This window comes from Pleurodeles waltl, chromosome 4_2 (assembly GCF_031143425.1).
Source record: "Pleurodeles waltl isolate 20211129_DDA chromosome 4_2, aPleWal1.hap1.20221129, whole genome shotgun sequence".
NCBI classification, from domain to species: domain Eukaryota; kingdom Metazoa; phylum Chordata; class Amphibia; order Caudata; family Salamandridae; genus Pleurodeles; species Pleurodeles waltl.
This window is the reverse complement of record NC_090443.1, coordinates 1,045,368,101-1,045,385,375: the sequence shown is the minus strand read 5'-3', so window position 1 is coordinate 1,045,385,375 and position 17,275 is coordinate 1,045,368,101. Positions and strand designations below refer to the sequence as shown.

The 17,275-nt window shown below is 47.0% G+C and overlaps 1 protein-coding gene across 1 annotated transcript in view; it reads left to right on the top strand.

Annotated features, from left to right (window-relative positions):
• PRPF19 (pre-mRNA processing factor 19) overlaps positions 1–17,275 on the top strand; it is a 44,037-nt gene that overhangs the window by 8,266 nt on the left and 18,496 nt on the right. Inside the window, exons 5-12 of the mRNA XM_069233031.1 lie at positions 2,237–2,310; positions 2,459–2,521; positions 3,480–3,521; positions 3,652–3,726; positions 7,885–7,960; positions 10,310–10,419; positions 10,877–11,032; positions 11,689–11,758. Coding sequence (XP_069089132.1) covers positions 2,237–2,310; positions 2,459–2,521; positions 3,480–3,521; positions 3,652–3,726; positions 7,885–7,960; positions 10,310–10,419; positions 10,877–11,032; positions 11,689–11,758 — 666 coding nt within the window. The remainder of the gene's footprint in view (positions 1–2,236; positions 2,311–2,458; positions 2,522–3,479; positions 3,522–3,651; positions 3,727–7,884; positions 7,961–10,309; positions 10,420–10,876; positions 11,033–11,688; positions 11,759–17,275) is intronic.

Sequence of the window (17,275 nt, the reverse complement as noted above, 5' to 3'; positions counted from 1 at the left end):
GAGAAGGTGTGAGGGTAGAGGGATAGCTGCTGGAGAAGGTGTGAGGGTAGAGGGATAGCTGCTGGAGAAGGTGTGAGGGTAGCGGGACAGCGGCCGGAGAAGGTGTGAGGGTAGCGGGACAGCGGCCGGAGAAGGTGTGAGGGTAGCGGGACATCGCTGCCGGAGAAGGTGTGAGGGTAGCGGGACATCGCTGCCGGAGAAGGTGTGAGGGTAGCGGGACATCGCTGCCGGAGAAGGTGTGAGGGTAGCGGGACATCGCTGCCGGAGAAGGTGTGAGGGTAGCGGGACATCGGCCGGAGAAGGTGTGAGGGTAGCGGGACATCGCTGCCGGAGAAGGTGTGAGGGTAGCGGGACATCGCTGCCGGAGAAGGTGTGAGGGTAGCGGGACATCGCTGCCGGAGAAGGTGTGAGGGTAGCGGGACATCGCTGCCGGAGAAGGTGTGAGGGTAGCGGGACATCGCTGCCGGAGAAGGTGTGAGGGTAGCGGGACATAGCTGCCGGAGAAGGTGTGAGGGTAGCGGGACATAGCTGCCGGAGAAGGTGTGAGGGTAGCGGGACATAGCTGCCGGAGAAGGTGTGAGGGTAGCGGGACATAGCTGCCGGAGAAGGTGTGAGGGTAGCGGGACGGCTGCCGGAGAAGGTGTGAGGGTAGCGGGGCGGCTGCCGGAGAAGGTGTGAGGGTAGAGGGGCGGCTGCCGGAGAAGGTGTGAGGGTAGAGGGGTGGCTGCCAGAGAAGGTGTGAGGGTAGAGGGGTGGCTGCCAGAGAAGGTGTGAGGGTAGAGGGGTAGCTGCCAGAGAAGGTGTGAGGGTAGAGGAACAGCAATCCAGACCCCTGTTTTCATTCATGTCCATAGTCTACCTGCACAGGTCAGGGTTGCAAACTACTGTGCTATGAGTCCCAGTGAATTCTGATGGTTCCAACATGTTAGGCACTGAACAAAGACTGACAGCACCACCTGCATGACAGCTGCTTGTCTTGAGAGATGGCTGCAGTAGTGTTATGTAAGTTGGAAACTATGGATGTTTTGGGTCCCCCGCCCTAAAAGGTATCATTCTTTCACAAAAGAAACTGGCACATCCTTAGATAAATGTGGTCTTTCAGTTTTAGTGCTAAAATAAAGGCAAGCATCTCCATCCTGCACACTGGACAGAAATAGCTTCCTGTTCGCTTTTTATGCTTCTAGATGTGACGCTCTGCATCTAAAGTGAATATCCATCTTACAGCCATGTCGGGTTTTATTTTCAATACCTGGCAAGAATTGATTAAAACAAAAACCCATTAGAAAACTGAAATGACCCCTTACCCCAACCTTTCTGAATCCCACATTGGCATCAGGTTTCTCGATAGGGAGGTTCTGGTAGATGTTTGAGTATTACTTTTGATAGGGGTGATATAGGCAGATGATTAAGCGGCCCTGTTAGCCACTTATACATAGATTTTCATGATGAGGTTTTATTTTTCTTTGTGGCAGAAAGACAGATAACACCAAGGGTTATTGTTAGAAAGGAGACATGCTTCTGTACATATCCATAATGGTTCTTTAAGGGTCCCTCTAGTAGTGTTGTTTCCTGGAAGAACCACAGAACTCTAGTTGTTGCTTCAGTTCCTAATCTAAGGCGATAGCCATCTTACCATGTAGTTTGTGGTGTTTATGGACTGTTTTCAAGCCACCTCTAGTCGTCCTCCGTACATCTGCCACCTCATGTCGTCCTCAGTACTCCCCTCTCTGACATTTATAGTCTAAGTTTCAGCCACATTCATTTACAGAACCTTCCCTGGTTTCTGACAGGCCTGAGACCACACTTGGGTCTAGATCACATTTAAGATATCATTTTTTTTGTACTTTCACGTGCTTTTCGCCAATCCCAGCTTGTATCCAGGTTGCTCAGCATTTCCGCATATGTGGTTATATTTGTATACTCGGTTTCTTTAATCGAAACAGCCCAGTCTGTACGTGGTGCCCATCTCTATAGCAGAGTTTTTCCCTATCTGTGTAGTTTGAGCACCATCACTGAGTTGGAAGTGGTAAGTCTTGCATGCATCTGTGGGTGCAGCAAAGGACCTCTAGGGGAGGGTGTGAAGACACCAGGATGAAGCTCTGTAAAAGGAAGACATCATAGTGCAGCTCCTGCACTGCAGTCAGACCTCTGTAGCTCTACTGTGTGGGGTTCTCTGATGCTTTTCCCCTGTGCGGCCCGTGTTGTTAACCTGTGTATCTGATCTTTCTCATCACAGCTTTGGCTACTCTGAAGCCCCAGGCCGGCCTCATCATCCCACAGGTGGTGCCAGCTGCTCAGCCTGCTGCAGCTGTGAGTATGAAAAGACACATTTCAATTGCTCCTCTGCTCTGTCCTATTCCTTTTGCTTCACCCTATCACTCATTGCCAATCTGTCTCTGGCCTGTGTCCTCTGTCAGCCGCAGAGTTATTTTTTCATATCTCACGTTTCTCTTTGCAGGGAGCTGGCGAACCCATGGACCTGGGAGAGTTGGTGGGAATGACTCCAGAAATCGTCCAAAAGGTAATCTCTTCAGGTTCATGTAGGGCATTCAATGCTGGAGAGGTGGCAACGACAGTTCACTGCTTTGCCTAGTACTAGCCCTGGGTTGGGAACCTCCCAGAACTAAACACTGATGCACTCTGTAGTCAGTGTCATTCTCTAGCACTGACCCACTTCTGGCTGACAGAATGGCATGTGGGGGTATGAAGTGGAAGTTACTCCCTGTAGATAAGCTGTGAGTAACGTGATCAGTTCCTTCCGTAAGATATTTGTGATCTCGGACAAATCACATTGACTCCTTGTGTGTTGCAGCTTGTACATCTAAACTGAAGTATCTGCTTACTCGTTTTTTCATAGCAATCTTTAGCTTCCTTGGACCTGCCAGCTCTACACTTCTCCTCAGCATCAGCCTTCCAGTGGCATCAGAGTAGAGATTCACAGCTGACTCATTCTAAGACTGCAAACCCAGCTAAGTTAGCAGAGTAGTACAGTGATTACAGCTGCACCAGTACAGGTGGTTGGGTAAGAGGATTCCTGGGTCTCTGGCTGGAGGCCTACAATGAAAACTCACACAGTTTCACTCTCTGCACCAGCTGAAGTAGTGACTAGTAGAGGAGCGATCAGTACTGCACTGGGGCTGAACATGTAGCACCATAGCAGGAGGGAGAGCTTGTGGATTACATCTCAGTGAGGTTAGATGAGCGAGTACAGCATCAGAACATGTGGCCGGACATGAGTGCATGGAGGCAAAAACTGTGTGCTTTGGTTACTGTAACGAGTGCAGTAAAACCAAAAGTTGGTAACTAGTGTTGTAAATCCTAATTGACCCACTGCTCCTCAGCTAACTCCTTGAGTTAACAGCTCACTGTTGACATTGCTTTCTGACCTACAGCAACAGCATTGAACTCAAGCAAGGCTAATGTGCTGCGAAGTAGCAGCTTAGTGATGTTGTGCTGAATTCTTTAATTTCCTATTTCAGCTTCAAGACAAAGCAACTGTGCTCACTACAGAGAGAAAGAAGGTAAGTGGTTAAAATTGAGTCTACTAGTGGTGGGAGGAGAGTGGTATGGGGGAGTTGTGTGAGAAGAGGAGTGTGCTTGCTTACAACTCTTGTTTTTTTTTATTTTTTATTTTATTTTTGTCCCAACTAGAGGGGAAAGACCGTTCCAGAGGACCTGGTCAAGCCGGAGGAGCTCAGCAAGTATCACCAGGTTTCATCCCACGTGGTGAGTCCTTGGCCAGCGGGTAGGGGCATCAGAGTGTGTTTGTGTCCCTTGATCCTGGATGAGACACCAGACCTTAGTCGGGTTATCGTTTGCACTCATAGAAGGCAATGGAGCCATCTTATCCTCCCTCTGGCAAACAAAGGCTTCTGACACTTGGATGGTTCTGGTTTCTTCTTCTGACATTAAGTGGTTTCCTCTTCCTACTACTCAAATGGTGGCCACGTCCGTTGCCTTGCAGTTTGTTACTGACAGTTGTAAAGTTCAGGGTTCATCATATGAGACAATACAAGAGGATGATGGTGCTTTCTCCTTTGGGTTTAGATAGACTGGAGATGTAATGTGGGTGAGAATTATGGGAGTTGTAGTGCAGTTTTTCATTTGTAGTACACATCCTGCTGCACACCACTATATCACGTGTAGGCACTGGCTTTCAGTGCAGACATGCTGTACTTTGTGAATTGAATACGTTCATCCTACATTTCTTCCAGCTGTTTATCCTTTGGCAACATTTAGACTGGGCCTGGGCAGAGTTTGTGGAGTTCCACGAATTGAACAAAAACTCCACTGCCCTATGCGAAGTTCCGCAAAGCAGTGGAGTGTTAAGATGCACCGTTCGCACTGACATTTAGCGCTGGGGGTTTGGCCTGCAAGCAGGAGGACTCTGCTTCTTTTCTGCCACTCGAGTAGATTTTTTTACTCGAGCTGCAGCTTCCTCAACGTGAACAGGTTTCTCAACACGAGCGACCGCCCGCGTTGAGGAATCTTACCCGGAGGTGGTCCGGAGTGCCTAGCCAGACAGTGGGCACAAGCAGCTAGGACGTCTGGGTGGGGCGGGGTGTTATCTGGTGTTGGTGGTGGTCAGTGCTCAGCAAAATCTGCAATGGGGGAACAAGAAGAACTTGGTACTGGGTAGATCGTTTCTTGACCCGCCACCCCAGGAGCAAGTCCTCCTCAATACGGACACATCCATGACATAATGGGGTGTGCACACGTGCCCCTCTCATTAGTCAATGTCTACACAAGACCGACTCCTCCACAGCAGTGGGCTGCAGCCTATGGTGGTGCAGGTATTTATTTTTTGTGCTTTTCAAGTGACAATTTAAAACCATTTGAAAGAGGCAACATGACTAAAATGTACTATGCACAGTAACAAGGGGGCCTGCACTATCCACAGCTCTCGAGGCATTTCAAACAATTTGGCATTGGGTTTTACGCTAAACTACTGGCTGACAGACCATCTTTCAGGGGATCTCTTCAGGAGAAAACATGAACAGACTTGCGTGAGAGATCAACTCTCGGGTTGTCAACAGTAGACATGTTTGCCACATAAAAAAGCAAAACACCAAACCTTTGCATGGACCCAGACACCCACACAGTGATATTCCCTGCTCAGTGATCTCTGTATCAACTAATGAAAAATATTTGCTTACAGTGTATCCCCTCTGCTTTCGCAGATTTTATTTGTAGTTTGTAAAGTGCGCCTGGTACTAATTTAACTATTTCTCATTGCCCCAGCGTTGCCATGTCAACCTACTTTTTACCTCACCTCTGCCAAAAACACCTCAGTCAACATCAGCACTCCATCCCAACCTCAAATCTCTCCATTTTGAGATTTGGCTTCTGAAATCTTAGATTTAGAATTTGAGTATTTCCAATTACCAAAATATAAAAGATTAGTGGTGTTTTGTTCAAATCTCCAAATTCAACTTTTAGGAGCGAGAGTCCAAAGCATTGCCTATTACATGGTACACTTACGAAAGTCTGGTTTAGCCTGCACTTTTATATGGGTGCACTTGACAACCATCATTGGCTTCCTGCAGAACAAAGACCATCAGTCATTTTCCAAAACCCCTGTACTTAAGGCTTGTATGGATGGTCTCAAATGAATATTCTCAACTAGACAGACTCCTGCATGGAATTTGAAGATTGGCTTCGCTGGACTGCGGGGAGTGCCCTTAGAACCTCTCAGCCTATTCCCTCTGCAGTTCATACCCTTGAATTTGGTCCACAGGTCGTCATTGAAGGTCATTAAGACACTTGTTTTGTGCTTTGATGCTTGGTTTTGGCGTTGAGTTGTATTGCCTTTTCGTGTCGATCAAGTTATAGTCTTGCCGTCTTCCCCCTTCCCTTGGCTTCAATCACCGATTTATAAAAGCGTTGCATGCATTAATTGTCAGATGGCCATCTTGTACTAGGATTACCCCACATGTTCCTTCAGGAAAACAAAGCACCTTTTTGTTGTCTTTGCACAGTCAAATCTCAGTAACCCTGTTTCAAAGGCCGAGATTGGCAGATGATTAACAGGATCCATATGTTTTGCTAAAGCACAATATACATAAAATTCCATCCCAAAAGCACAGTCCTGCTGTTAGAAAAAAAAATCACAGTGGCTTTTCTAGAACATATCCTAATAGAGCAGAGCTGTAAGGCTTTCAGTGGAGTTTTGTCCACACATTAAATAAACAATACAGTGTGGATATTCGTGCCTGACAAAAAACATTAGTTGGAATTTTGTTCCAACCGTCTACTGCACCTTATTTCATGCCACTGTATTAGGTGTTTGGGGGCTTCTTTTCAGTCTTTGCAAAGCTGCAATAGAGCAACACATTCGGCAAACTGAAAAACAAACAAAATGGTTGTCTTTGTCAGTAATTGCATATGTCTACTGGCCACTGGGAGCAAGAGGCCTGTTGTCTGTAAAACTTTGAAATGGGTGAAAATTAAAATGAAGAGTTAACTTGATCATTAAGGTAACTTTTTATTTTCTCCTATTTAAAATCATTCCAAATCGCAATTTTGTTCACAGGTCCAATATTGAGCTGACAAGGACTATTAAGAGTTAAATACCAGAGTCCCAGGTCATAAATATGACTGAGCACTTCTCCTTACAGGCCCTGCTATCTGCAGCCTGATGATGATAATGTAAAATAACCACAGCCTTCCCTTAACTCTAAAAGGAATTTATGACTTTGTAAACATAAACTCAAGGCCGTGAGCTACTCTGAAGGTGTTTGGGAGTGACTGGTAGCTCGGAATTGACTGGTTGGATTCACCTGCTCTAGACAGTCATGCAAAGGGACCCAAGGTGTGCCCTGCATATCCCAATGGGCCTTCCTGAGCTAGAGTGGTGGGAGTAGCTGACACCTGCACTTGAATAAGGCTGTGCCTGTCCTCACACAAACCATTCTTCAACTCCTTAGTGTGTGTCTGGGGCCAGGGCAGTGAAGGACAGTGTTTTGTGCACTACAAAGACTTCCCTTTTGAAGTTTGCCTGCTTCACACTGAAATGGGTATAAGTACTGGACCTCTAACACCACATAGTTGGAACACTTCTGGACTGAGGATATTCTGCCAGGAAGAAGAGATGAATGCTGTAGGAGGGACTGCCACTCTGCCTGCTGCTTTGTTGTGTTGGCCTGCTGCTTCTGTCCGGGGAGTCAAAGCCAAGGTTCTCCAAGGGCTTGAACTGAGCTTGCCTCCTGTTAAGAAGTGTCAGGGACATCAAGGACTTCATCTGCCAGTGTCTGGACTCTTCTGCTGAGAGTCTTGACTTGCCAAGTGGTGCCAACACCAGTCCCTAGGTCCTTGAAGTGCAAGCTGGTGATCTGAAGGAGAAAATTGACGCAACACCTGAAGAATTGACTCAGCACGTGTTCCACGGCTGAAAAATCCACGCAGCACCTGTTTTAGTGCAGTTCGATCATCACAGAGCATCTAGATTTTTCATGCATCGTTCCTGGGCATCAATTTTTCATTTCCTATATATAGTGGCTCTTCTGCTGATGCTGTTGTGTTTGCCAGTTACATGGTGGGCGGGAGGCGCTGGGGAACATTGATCAAAAACTTGGTACCTTGACATAAGTGACCATATTCGTTTAGTTGCCAAATACCAGTCAATTTATTTCTAGTTAGAATACAACTAGGGTGTTGGTGGTAGACGGAGGGGGAGTTGTAGCTACCCAGTCCAGGACCTGACTCTGGTTCTAACATTCTTTTCTACTACAACTGATGCTCTAACTGATTGGTTCTTGGTGGGACTCCATCACCTCTGTCTCTGTAAGAGTCTTGTTGTTATGCTGACTGCCACTTGAAGTTAGTACTTGTCTTTCTACATTATGCTTCTTGTGTTTGAGACATGCCTTTCTCTTCCACCCTCAGGGCCTGCACAGCGCCAGTGTGCCAGGAATCCTGGCCCTCGACCTCTGCCCTTCCGACACCAACAAGACACTCACAGGTGAGTTTTCAAACATCCAAGGCAAAATGAGTCCTCGGATGCTTGCAGTCTCAATCAGGAATTATAAAGCGCTGCTAATCACCTGATAGGGTGTGAAGGCGCTTGCAGCCTGAGGGCTAGCTTTATATTGCAGAGTCCTCAGTCTACATTTTGAGTAACCTGGGACGAAATACTACAGTCTGCATGATGAGCATGAAATATGTTTCATTTGTGCAGCTAAACAGTTAAATATGTTGCAGTCTTATCAGTAGATCGTTTAACATCATTGTAAATTGAAGAATTTCTGGTCTAACCTGAGATTTTAGGATTGATGCGACCAGAGTGTGAACTTTAGTCTCTGGCCTCTTTCACAGAGGCCCTCCTGCCGACACACTGCATGCCCTTCTGTTTGTGTCCATCAAAGCCTCTCCACCAATTTCCTATTCTCTCTGCCTTTACACCCATTCCTCCGTCTCCCTCAACACACTTCTTGTGCCAGTACAAGTTTTGTTTGTAACACTACACCCCCTTCTACTCTGTCACCCCAACCCATGACCTTTTCACTCTCATCATTTCCAGTTATTCTTTCCTCACCTGTCTCCTGCCCCCACTCCTTGCCTGGCCCTTCTCACCCTACCTCTAGTTCTACCCCTCCTCCTCTCACCTTCCTGTCTGTTGCTCCCTCATCTTTTCCTTCATTGTCATATCTGCTTTCTCCTGCTTTTTCTTCGTTTGTTCTTTTTCCTCCATGTAGGGTTGAGCATACCTCTTCTCACTTTTCTCTCTGTGTCCTTTGCTCATCCCTTCCTGACCTACATCTCTCACACCCTGTATCTCATTCCCCATACTCTTCCACACTTACTCTTGGCCTCTTCCCACTTTCTCCTTTCTCGTCTCTGTAGAATCCCTCACCTTCTCCACCTTCATCACCTACTTTCCCATTCACTCCATCCTGTTTCCTCCACTCACCAGTGCCAGCTCCTTCATAGATTTGCCTCACAGCCCCTCACCACACAACTCAGCTGCCTCCTAAACCTCCTACGTCAGGCTGCTACAACTTAACATACCAAACCCCTCTCACTGCTCATTGCCGCATAAAACCACATTGGTTAAGCCTTCCATCCCACCCTTAATCTTACGTATGCACCGTCAGTAAAACGTCCTTGCTGGGGCATAGAGACAGCCGCCTTTTAAGGACACCAGCACAGAAATTCAGAGTTTAAAAAACCCTTGGACATAGGAAGAGCGCCCAGTTAAAAGGTTGATGAGGGATGTGTGACTATGCAAGGAAACAAAAGGAAGAGGTCTAACATCAGTGACCCTTATGAGTACAGCTTGTCTTCTCTGAGGCCATGCCCAAACCATCCCAGACAAGTAACTGTTCAGCACAAATACTGAGTATGCCAGCTGTTAACACCCAATATCACAGTATAAAACACCAGCATTCCTTTCACTCGTACAAAGCTGGCCAAGGCCTTAGAGCAGTGGTTGCCAACCTGTGGTCCATGGACCCTTGGGGGTCCGCGACTGCTTAGAAAATTAAATGATATTAACAGCTTAATAAAGTGTACATAACTGAAAACTGAATACTGTAAATGTCAAGGAATTTTGTAATTGGAGGAACAAAATTAAATTAGTATCCCCAGATTGATTCATGAGAGAAGTGTGGGGGCATCAAACAGAATATAGCATGAGCAATGTGTGGCTTCAGTTGAGTTTAGAAAAGCTCCAACCTTCTTATTAAACATTTTTGTTTATTTTTTAGCAAAATACATAAAATGTTTTATCATTTGTGTATGTGTTTGATGGAATGGTTGTTTTGTATTTTTTTTTTTGTTTTGCATTTCAAATCATCAACAGCGTATATGCCTGGGTCCCCGGCTTCCAGTAATGGCTTGGTGGGGGTCCCCGGGTTTCAGTTATGATAAAGTGAGGGTCCACGGAAGTCAAAAGATTAGGAACCACAGCCCTAGAGGTTCAAACAGAAAGCACAACTTATGCTGACTCTGCTTACGTTGAGGACTGCAATCTGTAAACCTTACACTGCGAAACCCCTCTGAGCCATCAGGTTACAGTTGCATATAGAGGATAAACACAGCTAAGTGTGGAAGGTTACAGCACCACAATTGGGTCCAACCGCTTATTAAACCACTTTTGCCAAATTCTCTCGGACCAGGAGACTGTCACTCCAGACCATCTCCTCTCATAGAGATACTGTATGTATACAAATAACCTAGTGTGAAGGAGACTTAGATTGTCTAAGGAATATACCCGTGAGTTAGCTCTGCCTACCATGTATGTGCCCATGTCCTCCTGGATCCCCAGGAGTGGCTGGTTTTGTGACTCTTCACATGTTGTCTCTCATCTCAGGTGGCGCGGATAAGAATGTGGTTGTCTTTGACAAGAGCTCTGAACAGATCCTTGCAACTCTCAAAGGTCACACAAAGAAGGTCACCAGCGTGGTCTTCCATCCTTCGCAGGTAAGGCGGTGTTGCCACGTTGATTCTGGTCTGTCCGTGTGTTTCATTCCAAACCTGTGGCGCTCCTTGTCTTAGTCCCAGCTGGGTTTTTGTGTCCCTATCTGTTGTATGTTACGCTTCATGAAAACCGTTTGTTGCTGTTAACACGGGTTCATGTCTCCTTCCTTTCTCGCTTGTATTTTTTACATACATTGTAGTGAAGACAGTAAGTGGTTTGCTTTCCTTTTGAGATAACCTTCACACACATGGAATTGAACAGCCTCTTCTTAAAATATCCCATCACCCCTGGCATTGACTGACTACCTTGTGATGAAGATAATGATTGTTTCCCCTTGTAACAAAATATTTTTCTGATGAGGACCTAATTCTCTTATATTAAGAATGATCAGGACCCCAGAAACATACCTCTGTTCTAAAGTTGATCACTTTCCATGCCATTGTCTGATTTATCCCACAGGAGCTGGTATTCTCAGCCTCACCCGATGCCACCATCCGGATTTGGTCTGTTCCGAACACATCTTGCGTACAGGTTCTGCGGGCTCACGAGAGCGCTGTTACCGGCCTGAGTCTCCACGCCACAGGAGACTACCTGCTCAGCTCCTCCGATGACCAGGTACCCAGAGCTGGTTAAGAGAATAACAGCTATGCCCCTGTCTGCTTAGCATAGAGATGAATCTGGGGAAGAGGGAGGCAGGCATAATGCTTTCTGTCCAGAAGGGACGTGCTGCTTCTGTCAATAATTGCGAAATGACGTGTTTAAGTGTGGGAGAGATGGTGGTTTGTGGATATGTGTATGTTTGTGTTTCCATCAGGTGAGATTGAGGGTCATAATTTTGCTAAACGTTTCTTTACTGAAGCATAAAAAGTCCCAGTATATATCACTGTTGTCATTGAGGTGGTAGACGACCCATAAGCTGTAAACATAACTGTGGCCTCTAAGAATGTGCACATGTGAAAAGAGGCCTTTGTGCACATTCTGTGACCTTCAAGCATGTGCACACAAGCTTCAAGAAACCCAATATGCGATCACCTTTCTCTGCACTGCAAAACATAAATTATAGTATTGCATCCACCCCCTGGTGTAAAAACAAAAATATGCTGAATATTGCAGCGGTAAACAAAGTATTTCCAGCATACAGGATTTTGGTCGGTGATTTGCTGCTCCCCGTCCTTAAATGGATCTATTAAAACTGCTTTCTTTGGATGCTCGTAACTGTTTTTTGGACTAGACACTACCGCTCCGGTTATGTAAATCTTTCTGTTTTTCAGTACTGGGCGTTCTCCGATATCCACATGGGACGCGTTCTCACGAAGGTGACAGATGAGGCATCTGGTTGTGGTAAGGTTCATTCAACCCAGAGAATCCTTCTCCACAAAATCATCGAATCTAGCTCCTTTCAGGAACGTGCCATCCAGCACCTTGGTTCCCAAAACCTGCAGATTTTCAGATCCACCTATAGCCCTTTCATCATCTTTTTCACTTTCCTCCCAGTTCTTTTTCTCCTACCAATTTTCGGTTTTATGCGTGGCTTCTGCAGCTGTAAGCGCTGAATGTCTTGAATGCTCTTTACGGCTCTTATTCTTCATCGGCAGTCTTCAACTGTAAGGAAATGCCTCCTTGGCATGGTTGCCCCCTGACTTTTTGCCTTTGCTGATGCTATGTTTACAATTGAAAGTGTGCTGAGGCCTGCTAACCAGGCCCCAGCACCAGTGTTCTTTCCCTAACCTGTACTTTTGTATCCACAATTGGCAGACCCTGGCATCCAGATAAGTCCCTTGTAACTGGTACTTCTAGTACCAAGGGCCCTGATGCCAAGGAAGGTCTCTAAGGGCTGCAGCATGTCTTATGCCACCCTGGAGACCTCTCACTCAGCACAGACACCCTGCTTGCCAGCTTGTGTGTGCTAGTGAGGGCAAAACGAGTAAGTCGACATGGCACTCCCCTCAGGGTGCCATGCCAGCCTCTCACTGCCTATGCAGTATAGGTAAGACACCCCTCTAGCAGGCCTTACAGCCCTAAGGCAGGGTGCACTATACCATAGGTGAGGGTACCAGTGCATGAGCATGGTACCCCTACAGTGTCTAAACAAAACCTTAGACATTGTAAGTGCAGGGTAGCCATAAGAGTATATGGTCTGGGAGTTTGTCAAACACGAACTCCACAGCACCATAATGGCTACACTGAAAACTGGGAAGTTTGGTATCAAACTTCTCAGCACAATAAATGCACACTGATGCCAGTGTACATTTTATTGTAAAATACACCACAGAGGGCACCTTAGAGGTGCCCCCTGAAACTTAACGACTGTCTGTGTAGGCTGACTAGTTCCAGCAGCCTGCCACACCAGAGACATGTTGCTGGCCCCATGGGGAGAGTGCCTTTGTCACTCTGAGGCCAGTAACAAAGCCTGCACTGGGTGGAGATGCTAACACCTCCCCCAGGCAGGAGCTGTGACACCTGGCGGTGAGCCTCAAAGGCTCACCCCTTTGTCACAGCCCAGCAGGGCACTCCAGCTTAGTGGAGTTGCCCGCCCCCTCCGGCCACGGCCCCCACTTTTGGCGGCAAGGCTGGAGGGAACAAAGAAAGAAACAAGGAGGAGTCACTGGCCAGTCAGGACAGCCCCTAAGGTGTCCTGAGCTGAGGTGACTCTGACTTTTAGAAATCCTCCATCTTGCAGATGGAGGATTCCCCCAATAGGGTTAGGATTGTGACCCCCTCCCCTTGGGAGGAGGCACAAAGAGGGTGTACCCACCCTCAGGGCTAGTAGCCATTGGCTACTAACCCCCCAGACCTAAACACGCCCTTAAATTTAGTATTTAAGGGCTACCCTGAACCCTAGAAAATTAGATTCCTGCAACTACAAGAAGAAGGACTGCCTAGCTGAAAACCCCTGCAGAGGAAGACCAGAAGACGACAACTGCCTTGGCTCCAGAAACTCACCGGCCTGTCTCCTGCCTTCCAAAGATCCTGCTCCAGCGACGCCTTCCAAAGGGACCAGCGACCTCGACATCCTCTGAGGACTGCCCCTGCTTCGAAAAGACAAGAAACTCCCGAGGACAGCGGACCTGCTCCAAGAAAAGCTGCAACTTTGTTTCCAGCAGCTTTAAAGAACCCTGCAAGCTCCCCGCAAGAAGCGTGAGACTTGCAACACTGCACCCGGCGACCCCGACTCGGCTGGTGGCGATCCAACAACTCAGGAGGGACCCCAGGACTACTCTAAGACTGTGAGTACAAAAACCTGTCCCCCCTGAGCCCCCACAGCGCCGCCTGCAGAGGGAATCCCGAGGCTTCCCCTGACCGCGACTCTTTGAATCCTAAGTCCCGACACCTGGGAGAGACCCTGCACCCGCAGCCCCCAGGACCTGAAGGACCGGACTTTCACTGGAGGAGTGACCCCCAGGAGTCCCTCTCCCTTGATCAAGTGGAGGTTTCCCCGAGGAACCCCTCCCTTGCCTGCCTGCAGCGCTGAAGAGATCCCTAGATCTCCCATTGACTTCCATTACAAACCCGACGCTTGTTTCTACACTGCACCCGGCCGCCCCCGCGCTGCTGAGGGTGAAATTTCTGTGTGGGCTTGTGTCCCCCCCGGTGCCCTACAAAACCCCCCTGGTCTGCCCTCCGAAGACGCGGGTACTTACCTGCAAGCAGACCGGAACCGGGGCACCCCCTTCTCTCCATTCTAGCCTATGCGTTTTGGGCACCACTTTGAACTCTGCACCTGACCGGCCCTGAGCTGCTGGTGTGGTGACTTTGGGGTTGCTCTGAACCCCCAACGGTGGGCTACCTTGGACCAAGAACTAAGCCCTGTAAGTGTCTTACTTACCTGGTTAACCTAACAAATACTTACCTCCCCTAGGAACTGTGAAAATTGCACTGTGTCCACTTTTAAAACAGCTATTTGTGAATAACTTGAAAAGTATACATGCAATTTTGATGATTTGAAGTTCCTAAAGTACTTACCTGCAATACCTTTCGAATGAGATATTACATGTAGAATTTGAACCTGTGGTTCTTAAAATAAACTAAGAAAAGATATTTTTCTATATAAAAACCTATTGGCTGGATTTGTCTCTGAGTGTGTGTACCTCATTTATTGTCTATGTGTATGTACAACAAATGCTTAACACTACTCCTTGGATAAGCCTACTGCTCGACCACACTACCACAAAATAGAGCATTAGTATTATCTCTTTTTACCACTATTTTACCTCTAAGGGGAACCCTTGGACTCTGTGCATGCTATTCCTTACTTTGAAATAGCACATACAGAGCCAACTTCCTACATCAACCTTGTGATAACAGTGCCTTATTTTAAGCCGAGTTGAGGCAGCTGCAGCATGGTATCTGGTCTAGACCGCCTGTTCAACTAATCTTCCAGCACTAAGAACACAATTTGACCATGGTCACTTGTTAGCGTTTTGGCTAAATTTTAAGGAAGTGGTCCGCTTTATGCTCATGGGTACTTTGAAATGCTCTTTTCTGTCCTTTCGAGCGGAAGTCTTGACACCACAGAGCTTTATTAGGACTTTTCATTTAGTTTTCAACACCCATTCCTGCAAACATATGTGGCTTCAGTGTCTGCTGAAAAAATTTATAAGTGTTTTGGGGTTCTCATGCTAAAGGAAGATGTGATAAACGGAGAACTGGTTACAGGTAAGAAACTGTTGTTGTGGCAGTGAGGCTTAAGTGTAAAAAGGACTTTGCTTGCCTCTTACCAGTTGTGTGGGCTGCCTGGCAGGGTGCATAACTTCCACAAGAGATGACCTGTGAAACTTGGTGATAATGTAGGTAAAGGAAGTAGATGCTGTAGTCAGAAATTGGATCGACCTGACTTTGGTCGTCAGCGTACCCCAAGGAATCCCTAGTCCTCCACATTAGATGACATAGATTTTCCCATCTGTGGAAAAGTTCACATTCCAGTGAGTGCTCTACAAGTCTACTGCTATGCTGTTTGCCATCAGTACTTAACCCAACTCTTGTTGGGATCATTCTCATCTCCTTTGTAACTAGCAGAATTCCTGGATTTGCCACTGTGTTCATATGACAATTGCTGTCTCTCTTTAATTCTGTCAGGCCCATTTTTGTTTTCTGGTGCAAAAGTCCAATGCCAGGCTTCTAGTAACCATTGCTACACATGATTGTGGCTTAGGCACCAGTGATGACTGCTCCTGTCTCTCTTTCTACTCTCCATATAGTATGTTAGAGGTTCATGCACTAATTTTCCCTGTGCGTATGTAATGCATGCTTGAATGTGTTACATTCATGTTAAGTTATGTGCTTCTTGTTTGGGTCACCCCTGAGTTTTTGTAACTCCTAACATTCAACTGTGCTTCATAAAGTTAATAGTAGCCTGAGTTATCTGTCCCCCTCTGACTGAAGTTCTTCGTAAAGTATGATGTTTTAGGCTAATCATCCAGTGGAAGGGCTGTTGAGAATAACTAAAAACTGACCCAGTTCCAGCAGCTTGAGGTTTCAGACCATTACTTGTCAGAGCACTTGGAAATGTCCAACACTGGGTTGTCTATGGCAGTGGTTACAATTTATAAACCATTTTTTTAAAATTCATTGAAAAACTTTGGCCTGAGACTCCACCAACCCCATAGAAAGTCTGGTACTCCCAAGCCCCCCCCCCCCCCCCCCCCCCCCTATCCTCTGCTTTGTGCTGGGAGGAGGATCTGTCTCTCTGAATTACACTGCACTGTTGGAAGGTAACTGTTGACTTGAAATGGTTGTGATGGAGCTGAGGCCAACCTAAAAGAAAGTGCACTTTACTGTGATTAAGCTGCACTCTCCCCATTCAAGGTGTGTGGTGTGAACTTTGGACCTGATTGGACATTTGTGAACACTTACCATCCTCGGCACTCACCTGGCCCATCCACCTTATCCAGAGTTCACTTTTTCATTCTTAAGAGTTGTGCAGTGCAGGGAAAGGTGAGGACAGAAGACTGGATCTGTCGCTGTTCCTCTGTCGATGGTCAGGACTATCCCCCTGCTATTGAGCAGGAACTCCTACTGCTGCTGACGAAAACAGATTCTAGGCTCTCCTCCCCGGATAGAACCCGCCTGTTCAGATAAAGAGTTCAGCAGAGATACTTGCTGTGACAAGGTGAAGAAGCTGTTTCTGCAACTACTGGGAGCTTTGAATCACTGCTTGGACGACTTGCGCTCTTTCTCGTGTTGAGGTACCCAAAGCCGTGTGCTTAGTCCTGTTCTGCTCTCAGTTATGGAAAGGCTCATTGCGCCTGAACCCAGCATCCTGTTCGCCACCCATCGATCTTAAGGCCTTGTTCTTGAATTCTGCATCAGTGAATCAGTTCAAGTGGCGGGCAGTCGTGCGCTGCCACTATGCACATCCCTTTCTTTAAGATAAGTGTCCCTTCTGTCCCCACAGCTATCCCTCGCGCCTCTCAGTATACAGTTATCCAGCTGCATGAGCAGCCCACGTGCCTCCTTCGCCGATGCCTGTCCCACCAGTAGGCCCAGTCAGTGGCTCCTGCCACCTGGGCCTCAAGTGCAGCGGGGTCTCCATGTGCAGCCGAGCTTGCAGGAGTGTCAGGCATTGAAGTGTGAGTACTTGGAACACTTGCAAGCTGGTGCGGTACTATGCAAATTTGCCTCCTCTCTACAAACTGCGTTACGTATAAGTGTACAATATAGGTTAGTTACAGAACAACAGGATCCACAGTTAAGTAAAATAGTTGATGGGCTTAATGATAAGTCCTATCTTTTTCTGAAAAGGTAACCATGCTAGGGCAGTCAGTTTATAGTGAGTGTTGAATGTGCAGCCTTAACTAGGTGTCCTACACCCACACCGTCCTCCAAGATTAAGCCTTGGCTGCTCAATCCCACTTTGCC